A 15,483-nucleotide genomic window follows, 5' to 3' on the forward strand; every position below is an offset into this window, starting at 1 on the left:
CCCTGAAATTTTAAATAAAGTTGTGTGTTACAAATATATTTGTAGAAAGACATTAAGAATTATATTATTATTTCCATGCCATCCGAGCCTCATTGTGAACTCCGAATTGCTTCTTATACCTCCTTTGCCTTATTTTTAAGCCAGCATGTTTAGATGTTATGACACATCTCTGGAGCAGGGGGACTTGCACCAAGCCTTCTGGACCAGAGATAAGGACACTACCACAATGCTACAAGAGCCTTATTGCCTTATTTTTATGTTTGTTAAAACCTAGCTGTAACTTAATCACTTAAGAACAATTTCTCTTTTCTTTATATTAATTTCGTTTTGATGCCTTTAATTGCTTTTTTTTTTTAAGTAATGGTTATATCCGGACATGGCGTGATATTTCTAGGCCTGTCTATAGCTTACAAAGTTGCCAGAAAATGTCATAAGCTTGAAAATTGGGACAATTTTAGAATTCAGCAAAGGTAGATCAAGAAATTTATGAAGAAAGAGAGAACAGAATATGAATGTAAAACAAAGAAACCAAAATTGTTTGTAAAAGTTTCCATAGGTAAGTAAAAAGGAATAGATTAGCAAAAACTGAGGATCAATTAACAGGCAAAAACAGAGTGTAGGCTTTGACCAATGAATCCAACTGCTTGGGTTCTAGCTGTTCACAAAACTATATTAATAATTTGGGTGTAAGGTTCAGTTGTGATATTTTCAAGTTTATAACTAATACAAAACTTGGTGGGCTTGCATGTTGTGGGGAGGATGCAAAGACGTTTCAAGGGAATTTAGACAGGCTGAGTGAGTTGGTAAAACTACAGCAGATGGAACAGAGAATGGCTAAATTTGAGGTTATCTACTTTGGCAGAAGCAACTAAGATGCAGAGTATTTCTGATGAGCAATCGTAAGGTGTTGATGTCCAAACGGAAGAAAGTATCCTTATTCATAAGTCACTGGAAGCTAGCATGCAGAAGCAGCAAGCAATTCAGAAGGCAAACAGTATGCTGGCTTTTATTAAAAAAAGATTTGCATACAGGAACAAAGAAGTTTTGTTTCGATTTTCAGAATATTGGTGAGACTGCACCTGGAATAGTGTGCGCAGTTCTGGTCTCCTTGCCCAAAGGAGAATAAAAGCCAAAAGAATTGCGGATGCTGTAAATCAGGAACAAAAACAAAAATTGCTGGAAAAGCTCAGCCGGCCTGGCAGCATCTGTGAAGAAAAAATCAGAGTTAACATTTCAGGTCCAATGAGCCTTCCTCAGAACTGGGGAGTTCTGAGGAAGGGTCACTGGAACTGAAATGTTAACTCTGATTTTTTTTTCTTCACAGGTGCTGCCAGACCAAAGGAAAATATACTTGTTACCATAGTGGGTGCAGCTGAGGTTCACTTGACTGATTCCTGGGGTGGTGTGACTATTCTAGGAGGAGAGATTGATTGGGCCTGTACTATTTGACATTTAGAAGAATAAGGGGCGATCTCATATAAACCTACAAAATTCTTAAAGGGATGGGCGGAGTAGATGCAAGAAAAGGACAGTTCCCCTAGCTGTGGGGTACACAGTCTTAAAGCAAATGACAAGTCATTTAGGCTTCAGATGAAGAGGAATTTCTTCATTCACCATCCTGTGAAAGATCTGCCACGGTCACGTGAGTTTTGCCTCCAGAATGGTATTTAACTTTACGCAGCAACACTTCTATTCCTGTAGCAGAAGACAACGATGTGGCCAACATGATATCAAAAGATTTAGCTGATGTTTATTAGTTTCTGATATCTACATATATTACAGTCACAGGTACTAGAGTGCCTGGGCTAATAGTAAACTATTTGGTCACAAACAGTAGCACACTTCTGTTAGCTTCAAGTTATGTTATGCTTCAATTGGCACCAGTTAAAATAGAATCTGATACATTTATACCATTAGGTCACATGCTATGAAATGGTAATGAGCAGTCTCTTAAAGGTTTACTGCATATTAACTTGAGACATTATACAACAATGAATTTTTGGAATTCACTACTGCAGAGATTGTAAAAACTCATTAATTGACAGTTTTCTAGTCAGTAATGACATCAAATGATATGGTGATAACATGGGAATATGGCATTGAGATAGATGATCAGCCGTGATCTAGAATGGCAGAGTAGGCTTGAGAGGCTGAATGGCCTGCTCCTATGTTTTTCCATGTTCTTTTCTTCCAAGGGTGCTATTGCTCAGTTCCCTTAGCTGATTCTTCATCCCCTCAGAATCTGTGCAACACTTAGGTCAACAATTTGGATGTGAACATAGAAGGCATGGCTAGTAAGTTTGCAGATGACACCAAAATTGTTGGTGTAGTAGACAGCAAATGTTACCTCAAAGTACAACAGGACCTTGATCAGATGGGCTGAGGATTCGTACATGGAGTTTAATTTAGATAAATGTGAGGTGCTCTGTTTTGGTAAGGCAAATCAGGGCAGAATGTATACACTTCATAGTAAGGTCCTGGGGAGTGTTGCCAAACAAAGAGACCTTGGAGTGCATGTTCATTGTTCCTTGAAAGTGGAATTGCAGGTAGACAGGATTGTGAAAGTGGCATTTGGTACGCTTGCCTTTATTGGTCAGTGCATTGAGTATAAAGGTTGGGGTGTCATGACATTGATTAGGCCACTTTTGGAATACTGCATTCAATTCTGGTTTCCCTGCTATAGAAAAGATGTTGTCAAACTTGGAAGGGTACAGAAAATATTTACAAGGATGTTGTCAGGGTTGGAGGGCTTGAGCTATAGGAAAAGACTGAATAGGCTGGGGCTATTTTACTTGGAGTCTCGGAGGCTGAAGGGCGACCTTATAGAAGTTTATAAAATAATGAGGGGCATGGACAGTGGTGAATAGCCAAGGACTTTTCCCCAGGGTAGGGGAGTCCAAACCTAGACGGCATTGGTTTAAGGTGAAAGGGGAAAGATTTAAAAAGGGACCTAAGGGGCAAACTTTTCACGCAGAAGGTGGTGCATGTATGGAATGAGCTGCCAGAGGAAGTGAAGGAGGCTGGTACAATTACAACATTTAAAAGGCATCTGGAGGATACATGAATAGGAAGGGTTTAGTGGGATATGGGCCAAATGCTGGCAAACGAAACTAGATTAATTTAGGATATCTGGTTGGCATGGATGAGTCTGTTTCCATGCTGTACAGCTCTATGACTTTATTGACTGTTTCTATTGTCTTCTTCTTTTCGATCCTTTACCATATTGTGCTTACAGTTGTCAAGGTGTTCTGGTATTTTACCTGTTCTATATCTTCTGATTATTTGCAATATCATATCCAGTGATGGCATTCCCATGTGGGCCCATTGGCCAATTGGTCTGTGTAACAATCTAGAAGTGACAAATCGAGTCTTAGCTCCAATCCTGTTCTTTTATAGATTTTTATTTTAAAAGACAGCAAACAACTGCATCTGTTCCTGTCACATCTCCTGTGAATGACTAATCTTCTCCTGAAGGAATGACCTACAGAAATTGTCCATAGTTAGCATCACATTTCCCAACCCCACTCACTGCTTTGTTATCTTGTTTGTATTTGCATCCAGTAAACTCATGTATTATAATCAAGTCCTTTCCCTCAAAATCTATAGCACTTCCAGTGCAGCAACCATTCACAGATTTGTACTTCCAAAGTAATCCATATGCCAGAATGTTTACCTAATGTCATTGCTGAACCAGGTCTTTGTGATGCCCAAGATATCTGGCTGGTCTATCTAAATGTTCCATTTTACTCCAAAGACTCAGAATATAAAGAACATTCATGTCTATGTTTCCCCAAATCCCACACAAAGTTTATTTAATTGCCATTTTTTTGTCAAACCATTTATATCACTGTATTCCCGTATACCTTCCTGCTGTATTGTCAGCGTCTGCACATAAACTGTAATCTTTTCCACGTTAAGTACTTTTTTTTCTCTCTGTAATTACCCTCCGCTGACTATTAGTTTAAGTCATTCCGACTGCTTAATCTATTACCATAAATGAGGACATCAGTGAGAGTCTGATTAACATGAAGTCTGCATCATCTGTACAGCTTCCACATCAAACCCTTCAAGACTTCAGTCAGGTCAACCCTCCTCTTCCCTTGCATAGAGAAAAAACATTCATTAGCCTGAAACGTGCTTTAATGCTTCTTTACTTCCAGCTCTCATGATCCTCCTTCTACTTTATTGTCCATATCGGTTAACTCTCAAATCCTTCATTTCTCATTCTTCTGATTCACCTGTCACCTCCTTTATTTCTCATTCCCATTAAAATTTTGACCATCATCTCTCATACTCCTCTTTCAGTTCTCATTAGAGAAGAAACCACTCTGGTTTGGTGCCGACAAGGACTTAATTTATATAAGTCAGCAAGCAGACTGACTCTGAATCTAATGAAAACTCAATGGCCTGAAACTGAACTGTTTCTCCTCCATATTCATCAATTTTGTTTTCTTCTTAGAATCACTTAGACTGGAAATGTAGGTAGATCAAAAAAACATTTGGATGATCTGGAATCATTAAGGGTAGATGAACCTCTAAGCACTCAGGCTAAGTAGCTGGGCAAACAGGTTGGCCAAGAAAGACTTGGCCATGGCAGAAGGAATAGATGTGTGCAAGTGACTGTGCTGGGAACCAGTGGGATAAGCAGATCACAAGTCAAGCAATGGATGGGAAAGCAACCAACCAAATCACCATCCACTGGTGAAAGGCCATTGGCTCAAAAACAATTAATTTGAATTGTCTTTCCAAAGATGCTGCCTGGCCTGTTGAGCGTCTCCATATTTTGATGAAGCATTTAACCTCATCCCATTCAGGCTGTGTTAAAGATTCCACGATACTATCCAGAAAAGCAAAGATTTCCCCCAATACCCTCATTTCTACCTCCCAAATCCACCAGAGATTAAATCAGCATTCCATTGACATTTTTGAAACATGTGTACACTGCATATTTACATGTGTGTCTGCGTACGTCTGTACTATCCAGAACACTGGAGCATTGGAAAAGAAATAGGTCATTCAGCCTATTGAGTCCACCCCACCATTCAATATGGTCATGCCTGATCAAACACTTTGATGCCTTTTATCGGCACCACCGCAATAACCCCCTATGCCACTGGTAATCATACTAATTTCTACCATAAGCATATTGAAAGACTGTCCTTCCACAGCCCTCTGTGGTAGAAAATTCCAAAGGTTCACAACTCTTGATTTAAAAGAACTTCTCTTCATCTCAGACTGAATTGCCATCCCTTTTTTTTAAAAAATAGCGCTCCCTGGTTTTAGAACACCTCCCGATGAAACATCTTACCTGCATCTATAATATCTTTCCTATGATAAGGAAACTAAAGCTACACAGTGCTCCAGATGCAGTGTAACCAAATTCAATAGAATTGGAGCCCAATTTCACTATTCCAGTATTCAACATCTGTTGCATTAAAGGCCAACATTTCATTAGCCTTGCTAATAGCTTGCGCCTACACATGAGCCTTCAGTGATTTATCAACAAGGACACTTCGGTCCTTTTGTACACCTACACTTTCCAACCTCTTATCATTTAAGAATTACTCTGCACATCTGTTTCTCCCCCACATTATATTCCCATTCACTAAGCCTATCCAAATCCTCCTGAAGCCACCACTTTACATCTTCCTCACAGCACATATTCCCACTTCACTTCGTATCATTCACGAATTTAGAAATATGGTCCTCATCTTCAAATCATCGATTATAGATTGTTGAACAGAGGGAGCCCAAGTATGATCCCTGTGGTAGCCCACTACTCACAGCCTGCCAACGTTAGAATGACCTGTTTATTCTTGCACTATTTTCTGTCTCTTAGCCAATTTAATCAATGCCAGGACATTACCTTCTATCCCATATGCTTTAACATTTCTAACCAGCCTCCTGTGTGGGGCTTTATCAAAAGCCTTTTGAAAGTCTAAGTATGCGACGTCCACCCCATCTGGTTTATAAATTTGGTTAGGAACATCTTGAAAATCTCCAACAAATTCATCAAGCATGATTTCCTATTTGCAAATCTATGCTAACAATGCCTAATTAGATCATTACCAACCAGCCTATTTCTCCTATCTTTTATAATGGTTTCTAGCTTTAGGGGAGACAGTGACATAGTGGTAATGTTACTGGAATCCAGAACCTCAGCCTAATGCTTTGGGACATGGATTTGAATCCCACCATGAAGATGGTGAAATGTGAATTCAATAAAATCTGGAAGAGAGGGTTGGCCTAATAATGACCAAGTAACCATTGTGAATCATCATAAAAACCATCTGGTTCGCTAATGTCACTTTGGGAAAGAAATCTGTCATCCTTACCTGCTCTATCCTACTTGTGACTCCAGACCCATAGCAATATGTTTGATTCTTAACTACCCTATGACAATTAGGGTTGGGCAATAAATGCTGGCCCAGCCAGCAACACCTACTACTACTGTAAGGCCAATAAATCTATAGTTCCCAGTTTTTGCTTCCGATTACTTCTTAAAAAATAGGTGACATTTGTGAGCATCCAACCCACAGGAATCATTCCAGAATCTGTACAATATTAGAAAGAACAGATTATGTTCTCCCACTTTCTAGAACAAGAATGGCAAGAGTGAAAAAGAATCATTAACAAAATTAATTTACCTCTTCTGCTGCATCCTTCTCCAAATGTACTATTTTGTTTTCCCAGTAGATGCGTTGAGATTCTAGCTGACTAGTCAGGAGGTATGAATACTGTCAAGAAAAGGTTTACAAAATCTATTAAATCATTTTCATAAAAGGGTTCACACAGAACATGAAACATGTTGGAGGTGCACTGCTGGATAAATTTGAACAGTTTTTTCTGTGAAAATCTTAAGTACTGTACTAAAAAAGCAACTATCCGTTTAATAAGTTTAAACACCATTTTGATTTACATTTCTATTTCGGGATATTTCCCTTGCAGAGAAATGTTGGCAAGTAGCCATTATTATTTTAGATTCAAGGTTGCAAGTCGCAGAATAAGCTGGAATTTGACTAGCTAACACAAAGCACCTCTTATTACTGAAAAAAGGCTCATTTGTACAATGCCTTGCATGAACAGTGGACATCACAAAAGTGTCTTCAGTGCCAGTGAAATACTTTTAAAGTCATTACTGTAATGAAGGAAATGCCACAATCAATTTGTACACAGGAAGCTCACACAAACAGCAACGTAATAATAAACAAATAACATATTTTAGCGATTGAGGCTGCAGACTTGCTCACCGAGCCGGTGGGTTTGGTTGCAAATGTTTTGTCACCCTGCTAGATAACATTGTCAGTGCGCCTCAGGTGAAACGTTGGTGTTCCGTCCCACTTGTTATTTATATGCCTCAGCTTGCTAGGGTGGTTGGTATTACTTCTGGTTTTGTTCTTCAGTGATTTGTACATCTGTTTAGTTGAGTGTATTTGTTAACAGAGTTCCGGTCGGAATGCCAGGCCTCTAGGAATTCCCTGGAACGTCTCTGTTTGGCTTGTGCTATTATGAATGTGTTGTCCCAGTCAAATTCGTGTCCTTCTTCATCTGTGTATATTGACAACAGTGAGAATTGGTTGTGTCTCTTGGTGGCTAGTTGGTGTTCGTGTATCCTTATTGCCAGTTTTCTTCCAGTTTGGCCTATGTAATGTTTCCCACAGTCATTGCACAATATTTTGTATATTACATGAGTTTTCTTGGTTGTGGGTATGGAATACTTTACGTTCGTCAGTAACTGTCGCAGGGTGGTTGTTGGTTTGTAGGCTACCCTGAAACCTAGAGGTCTGAGTAGTCTTGTGGTCATCTCTGATATGTCCCTGATGTATGGTAGGGTGACTAGTGTGTCTGGTCGTGTTGTGTCAACTGTTGCGGAGGTAAAGGTGGGTTGTGCTTTTTGGGTATCCATTCCTTTTAAAAACTCCGTATAAGGTCACCTGTTCTGCTTTGCGCAATTCCGGGTTGCTGCAGTGTGTTGTGGCCCATTTGAATAGTGTCCTGTTTATGGGTGTTGGGATGGTTGCTGGTGTAATTAAATATCTGGTCTGTTTATATTGTCTTTCTGCGTACGCTAATCTGGAGTTCCCCGTTGTTCTTGCTTTCCACCATTACATCCAGGAAGGGTAGTCAGTTGTTGTTGTCTTCTTCTTTTGTGACTTTTATTCCGGTGAGGATGTTGTTTATGTGTCAGTGAGTTTCTTCTAGTCTTGTGCGTTTGATAATCACAAAGGTGTCATCTACCTAGCGGACCCAGAGTTTGAGTTGGATAGTGGGGAGCACTATCCATTCTTATCTTTGCATTACTGCTTCTGCTATCAGTCCTGATATTGGGGATCCCATTGATGTTCTGTTGATTTGTTTAAATATATGGCTGTTGAAGGTAAAGTGAGGCACAGATCCAGCAGTTTCAGGGTGCTGTCCTTGTTGATGATTTGGGTGTCATGGAGTGTCTACCTTCCAGATTTGTCCAGCGGTGTGACAACTGTCTCTTTGCCTAGGTAGATGTTAATGGATGTAAATAATGCTGTTACGTCGAAGGATACCATTATCTCATCCTCTTCTATTCTAGTGTCCTTGATAATGTTGAGGAATTCTTGGGACGAATGGATAGAATGGGTAGTGTTGCCAACTAAGTATTTCAGTTTCCGTTGTAATTGTTTGGCTAGTCTATATGTTGGTATGCCTGGTAGTGACACAATGGTTCTGAGGGGGACCCCTGGCTTGTGTACCTTAGGGAGTTCATAGAAGCAGTATTGGATCCCTCTGGCTTTATTTTTTGGTAGTCGGTCTTGCTGATGTCGCCTGAGCTGTGTAATTTCTTCAGGGTTGTTGGGATCCAGTTCCCTAATTGTGGTGTTGAGTCTATCACCATCTGTTGGTAGGTGTCAGTATCTGCTAGTAGTGCATTGGCTTTCTCAATGTATTGAGCTCTGTTAAGGATTACCCGTCATGCGTCCTTTGTCCACCGGTAGGATTACAATGTTTCTGTCTATCTTGAGTCTTTCCAGGGCTTTCTTGTGTTGAAGGTGTTCCACTTACCCTTTTTGCTCAGTATTGGGACTATCGTCTGTCTGATGGTCTGTTGTATTTCTTCTGTGACTCCGCTGCTCTTCAGTGTCGATTCCAGCGCAGCCAGGAAGTCTTTTTTTTAGCGTCTCTGTAGTTATAGTTTATTCCGCATACTGGGACAGTGTTCTCAGTGTCTGTAAGTGGTCAGTCTGAGATGTTCTTGATCCATGTTTCTGTTGTCCATGTCGTTGTTGTGAGTGAGTTTGGATAGTTTGTCTTGTAGGACTATTCTTTTCTTTTTTCTGGCCCTCTGTTGTTGTATGGTGATGGCTTGTTCCACTGTGGTTGTCCATTCTTGGTTGGTTGGGTTGAAGTACAAAGTTTTTTGGCACGCAATTTCCCGCTCGTATTTATGGGGGTGGTTGTGGGCATCATTGATTAAAATCCTTATCATTCTGCGGCCGTTCTGTGCAGCTGTTCTCCATGCCTGTGAATTGTTGATAGGTGGTTTACATATTTCAGGCTTTGTGGTCGTACCTGTTTTCTGAGGCATTCATGCGGGAAGTATAGTTGTTTGCGGGTCGCCATCAAACGGATGGCATTTGTCTCCCAACTGCGGGCCAGTTTGAGGGTGTTTTAAAGTTTTTGAGAAGATTTGTAGCTCGGGTTGTGAATGAGGTTGCAGACTTGCTCGCCGAGGTGGTGTGTTTGGCTGCAGACGTTTCGTCACCCTGCTAGGTAACATCATCAGTGCGCCTCTGGTGAAGCGTTGGTGTTCTGTCCCACTTGTTATTTACATGCCTTGGTTTGCTGGGGTGATTTTGATTGTGAGATAAACATAGCATTTCCAATAATGCAGTACTTCCTTTGTATTGTTCTGGCGTGCAGACCTCGATTTTTGTGCTCCTGGAGTGGACTTCAACCCAAATGTTCTTACTAAGGGTTGGGATGTTAGCAGTAGAAAACAGGAGCACAGATATTAATCTCTTCAGTCTCTGGTACAGCACATTGGAATTCCAATTTGTTACATTAAACTCCAGCCCACAAGAATTTGCTTTTTGAATCATAATTTTACTTTATGACAAAAACTTATGCAATTTATTGCTTTTCCCTCATGTACTCTAGCATACATGTACAAGACATAACTGTTTCCAAATTCACTATTAGATACAATATTTAGAATCAGTTCTCATGATGAATCAATAAATGCATGAAACTAAATTGTACAAACTGGTAAACTGCCAAATTTAATCAATGACCTGAACAGAAACAACCAATATCAAAAATTGTACTTTTGTGTGCTGAAGTTGGCCTCAATGACTGAGGAGATTTAGGAAATGTCACAAATCCTGCCTCTAACACTATTTATTAACCTTTGTATCTATTGATGAAAATAAGCCCAAGATTTGGCTCAAATGGGAGGGCCTCTGCTTTCCTCCAATACTAATTGAGCATACAATAGCTAAGGCTCTTGCATGAACATTATTAAAGCAAGGTTCCAACTGCTGCTTTGCTATCTCATAGTGGAACAAAAGATGCCCATTTCAGAAGAAATGGGATTAACAGTAGGAAACGAGAAAAACTCATTTGCCAAGATATGTTTTAATTCAGTTTGAAACAGCACTCAGACACAATTTATTGACAGAGAATAAATTAACCAAATAAACTCTCAAATGAACTGTTAAAATTGCACTACATTGCATTTATTTACAAGTTTGCTCTTCCTGCATTGAAGGCAAACTCGGTGGCAGCAACCTTTCCCAGATGATGAAACTTCATCTGAAAATCCAGACAGTTACCATCAGACTACTAAATCATGAGCAGTGTTACATCATTGAAGCACTGAACCTAGTTCCATCCATAAGTTCACACATGGGTACACTTCCAGGAGAAACTGTTAGACAGTGGTTGGAATATGAAGTTTGACTGACTTTAACTCTTGTTTCAGAGACAAACCAAGGATTGAATCTGGAAAATTTTTAGAAGAAATCAATGCAACTTGAAAGAATGTATTCATTCTCACAATCAGTGAGAGATCCTCAATAACAGATGATAGATACACTTTGATAAAGCAAAAAAAGTCTTTTACTGTGTAAGTTTCATACTTTCTACCAAGCCACACCAGGGCAACTGCTACAATATTGAGTAAATTATTAGCTGAGAGTTCCAGGCTGTAATTCAAGTTTTAGATTCAGAGTAGATATTCCCACGTTATCTAGGACATTACCCTCTTCCCCCTCCAAATGCTCACGGCCTTATTACTCAGTCGTTGGTATCTGGTGCTCCAGCTCACTCACTCAGTAAGTTCATACCCAAAGCAGGATTTGAAAAACATCTTGTATTTAAAATACATCTGTATAGTCCATCATTTACCGACAGAACTGGTGAAGATCATATTTTTAAAATTCATTCATGTGATGAGGCATGAGGGTGGTTAAGAGTCAACCACATTGCTGTCACAGGTAGGTAAAGATGGTAGTTTCCTTGTCTAAAGGACGTGAGTGAACAAGATGGGTTTTCTGACAATTGACAATGGTCATCATTAGACTCTTAATTCCAGAAATTTATTGAATTCAAATTCCACCATCTGCCATGGTGGGATTCAAATCCAGGTTCCAGAACGTTATCTGGATTAACAGTTCAGTGATAATACCACCAGGCCATTGCCTCCCCTGACACATTCATGAAAATTTTCTTTGAGAAGGCTTTGACATTTGATGGCTCATCTTGATCAGTTTAGAACAGATTTTGGACAGGTATCTATATTGATTTATGAAAACGAATTGAACTTTTCTCAAGTGTACTACTTATTTTAAGAAACCAGTTATGCTTTCCAATATCCACAAACAGGCACCAATTAATATTAACTAATGAAACTGATCTAGTCAAAAGCATCCCTTGGTACATTTAAGATTTGACACAGACAGCTCTGTATTTCAGCTGGGCTGTTTACATACACGCAACAGCATGTTAGCTCAAAACAAACTTCATACTGATTGTTTAACATGCAGTTTATTTGGCCTGAGTCTTTTACAAACTCCAGAAAAGCCAGTTCATTTGAGAGAAATTACTGTATGCCAGAACATGACAGCAGGAGAATCTCAGCAGAACAGATTACTGGCAACTAACATCCTTGCTCATTCTGTCTTAACTTTCAATGCTTCCACTATCAGTGACAGGGAAGGAAGGAGAGGCCACTTGTACTGGCTTTATCAAAACTGGGAATTTCCAAAACTTCTCGGTAGCAGCAAAACTGCAACATTTACAACGGCACGTAAGATCCAAGTTATTAACTAGCGGAGCATCTATTTACTTCTATAAATGAGTTAAACTTTAAAGGAAGCTATTTCATTTTTGCATTTTATTCAATTTTCTTCCATTGGGAGAGGTGGATGGGCTGAACCAAAGCATACTCAATGTGAAACACCATGCCACATCAGTTTATTAACAATGTGCTTACACCAAACCATAAAAGAATTCACAAACTGGTCCATCTGGTGGTTCAGTTACTAATAGGCAATGCTCACTCAAACAGTAATAAATAACCCACAGGAACAAATCTATAGGTATAAGGTTTCAGCACATGTCATTTAAATAAACAAATACTTTGGTGCAGAAAAAAAATTCACATCCAACTAAATTTCAGTGGCATTGCAGCGTGACCAAAAATAGCTTCACCATGTCGCATCTCGCTTTACTCTGGGTGTAGGCAAGGACAGCAGTATCTGAATGTAAGAAATGTAGGTACGCTTTCCACAAGACCAAAAAAGTTACGTAGAAGTGCGCAGTCAGGATATTCCACAATGAGAGCCTGGGAAAACAACACATTAAGGAACTCTATCTTGGGTGAGAGCCTTGAAGGTGCAAGGATGTTTTGAGAAAAGAAAAGGAAACAAAATAAGTCATGAACAAGTATTTGGAAAGGTTCACTAACTTCTAATTGAAGGGCATCAATCTTTTCATCTTGACAAGTGTCACCCTCGCACTCATACTGGACAATCTTTCCATCCGTTTTACTGGCCACCAAACGATGAACATAGTTATCTACAAAAACCAAAATACAACTTCAACATAGTGAACATGTTGGCCAAATGCACTAATTGAACAAATATAAAATACATTGTCAGTTGTTACCATTTTAATGCCAGAAATTTGCATTCTTTCATGACCAGTTTTGCTGTACATCAAAAAATTAACTGAATGTGGCAACATCCTAATTTAAGAGTACCTCACATACCCAAAAATCATTTTACATTCAGAAGAAACCCATCACCGAAAATATTTAAGTTTTTTTAAAAATTGGTTTTCCAATTAAACCAGCTAATTAAACCAGCAACTTGAGAGGCAAAGATTAGCTTTCTCATACTTAAATTGATCAAGGTACTTGCCATTCCCAAAAAGAGACCAGATGAAGTCTTTTCATAAGTATTAGGGATGATACCATTGATTCCACTTAAACTTTTCTTTTGAAACCCCTTATTTCGGGATGTGCTTTACACTCCCTTGGTGAGTCAGGAGTGTTAGTGGCTTAACACACTTGGAAGGACAGTAATATTGTCAATACCTTGTCAATATTGTCAATAATACTTGAAAAATATCAGTCTTAGTCTCTGAGATAGTAGTAACTGCAGATGCTGGAGAATTTGAGATAACAAGGTGTAGAGCTGGATGAACACAGCAGGCCAAGCAGCATCAGAGGAGCAGGAAGGCTGATGTTTCGGGCCTAGACCCTTCTTCAGAAACTCTTAGTCTCTGCTCATTTTGTATTTTATTTCTCGCAATTTTTTTAAAAAAATTGATCAATTCCAAATTGAATCACTGGCCTTGTACAACAAAATAAATTTTAGCAATTGTCAATAATCAAATGACATGAAAGCAAACACAATATCAAAAGACAATATGATCACTGTATTCATGAAAAATGAAGATATTCAAAGTTTTTAACACCAATGTTGTAATGGTCAGAGAGTTAATTGTTTATTTGAAAGTTAATGTAATTTAACTCATAAACACTATTTTTTTCAAATATCTACAGCTACCTGGTTTGAATTCACAGCCAGAAACAATCAGCACTATTCATGCTAGTGTACTAAGCATTAATAATTGCATTGGTATAAGAACATGCCTTATTTAGTTAAAGAACCAAAAGTTATCTTAATTTCAAATAGGGCTATATGTAGTATGGACCACTGGTTACAAAACTGTATGCTTGTAGAAAAAGAGCCACTTCTGGCAATAGTTACCTCCTGCATAGTCCCAAACTCTGTGATTAGTGAGCTGCATGGCATACGTGTGTTGTGTTTCTTCAAAGTGTTTATATGCATGACGACTGACATATCGGCCACATCCTATGTGTCCACATATCAAACAAATCCACAGGTTCTGTGTGAGATGAAGATTAAAAAAAAGCATTTTTTTGAAGTCACACTCAGCATAAATATCCTTAGATTTATCTGATATATTTTCTGCAGTATTAGCAGTATCACAGACTTACTATCTTGGATGAATGAGAGAATCCTCATAGAGTAAATGATGGGATTTTTGAGTACACTATATGGTCACCTTTTTAAAGACAGTGTTATGTGTTGGAGAATACGAGCAATAGTCAATGTTTTCTGGTTTAACTTCCATTCTACTGCGTACAGATTAATGGGTCCGATTGAAATTTTCCTAGTTTTGTTTATTTTACCCTTTCTTTCTTGCTCACTGTGCCTCATTTGCTTTCTCGTCTTGGTCTTAATTTTATATCTGTTGGCTTCAATTTGTTACTTCATTTCTCTCATTTGTTTGTCTCTTAGGTGAGCAGAAAATTACATGTGTGCATTCCATTCTTTCTCCCTATCAGCCAAAATGCTTATCTATAAACTAATGTCAGATGAAAGTGAATTGAGAGTCCACGCTGTCTTGCAACCTATCATCTGCAGAGGGAAATTTGAATTACTAAATAAAATGTTCTCTCTATTGAATCAGTTCAAATGAAAAGTTCAACTGCCAAATAAATAGCAAACATCGCAATGAATATTAATCAAAAAGTAGAGTACTGCAGATGCTGAAAATACTCAGCAAGCTATGGCAGCATCTGTGGAGAGAAACTGAGTCAACGTTTCAGGGCTTATGTTCTAATGCAAGATCATAGGTTTGAAAAGTTAACTGTCTGTACAGATGTTGCCATATTTGTTGACTATTTCCAGCATTTTTGTTTTCATTGCAATGTACGTCACTGTTTTCTAATTTCTACAGCAATTAAATAAAAAAGATTAGAATTATTTAAAGCAGCATTTTAAGGGTAAAAATGACCAATATGGTAGCTAACAGCACGAACAAATGTAGCTTTACAAGACTGGATATCTTAATAAATTCAGAGCTCTTGACGTGGCTTCTGTAACAGTACAGTCTAAATGTATTACTACTTAAACTTGTTCTCTCTAACACGTGTCTATTGAAAACAAATTAATCTTGTTATCCCACATGCATAAG

The 15,483-nt window shown here is 38.7% G+C and overlaps 1 protein-coding gene across 3 annotated transcripts in view; it reads right to left on the reverse strand.

Annotated features, from left to right (window-relative positions):
• Window positions 1-3,135: 3,135 nt before the first annotated feature.
• Window positions 3,136-15,483, reverse strand: part of LOC109911046 (BRCA1-associated protein) — a 29,952-nt gene continuing 17,604 nt past the window's right edge. Inside the window, exons 8-11 of one of the 3 annotated variants that reach the window (XM_048611367.1) lie at window positions 14,250-14,388; window positions 12,941-13,050; window positions 6,648-6,737; window positions 3,136-3,349 (exon numbers count right to left, since the gene is read on the reverse strand). In XM_048611367.1, the coding sequence (XP_048467324.1) occupies window positions 3,266-3,349; window positions 6,648-6,737; window positions 12,941-13,050; window positions 14,250-14,388 (423 nt within the window). In that variant the 3' untranslated portion in view covers window positions 3,136-3,265. Of the gene's footprint in view, window positions 3,350-6,647; window positions 6,738-11,676; window positions 12,818-12,940; window positions 13,051-14,249; window positions 14,389-15,483 lie in introns of those variants that run through there. The other 2 variants (XM_048611365.1, XM_048611366.1) reach the window with 2 other exon arrangements.

This window comes from Rhincodon typus, chromosome 24 (genome assembly GCF_021869965.1).
Source record: "Rhincodon typus isolate 14 chromosome 24, sRhiTyp1.1, whole genome shotgun sequence".
Lineage (NCBI taxonomy): Eukaryota > Metazoa > Chordata > Chondrichthyes > Orectolobiformes > Rhincodontidae > Rhincodon > Rhincodon typus.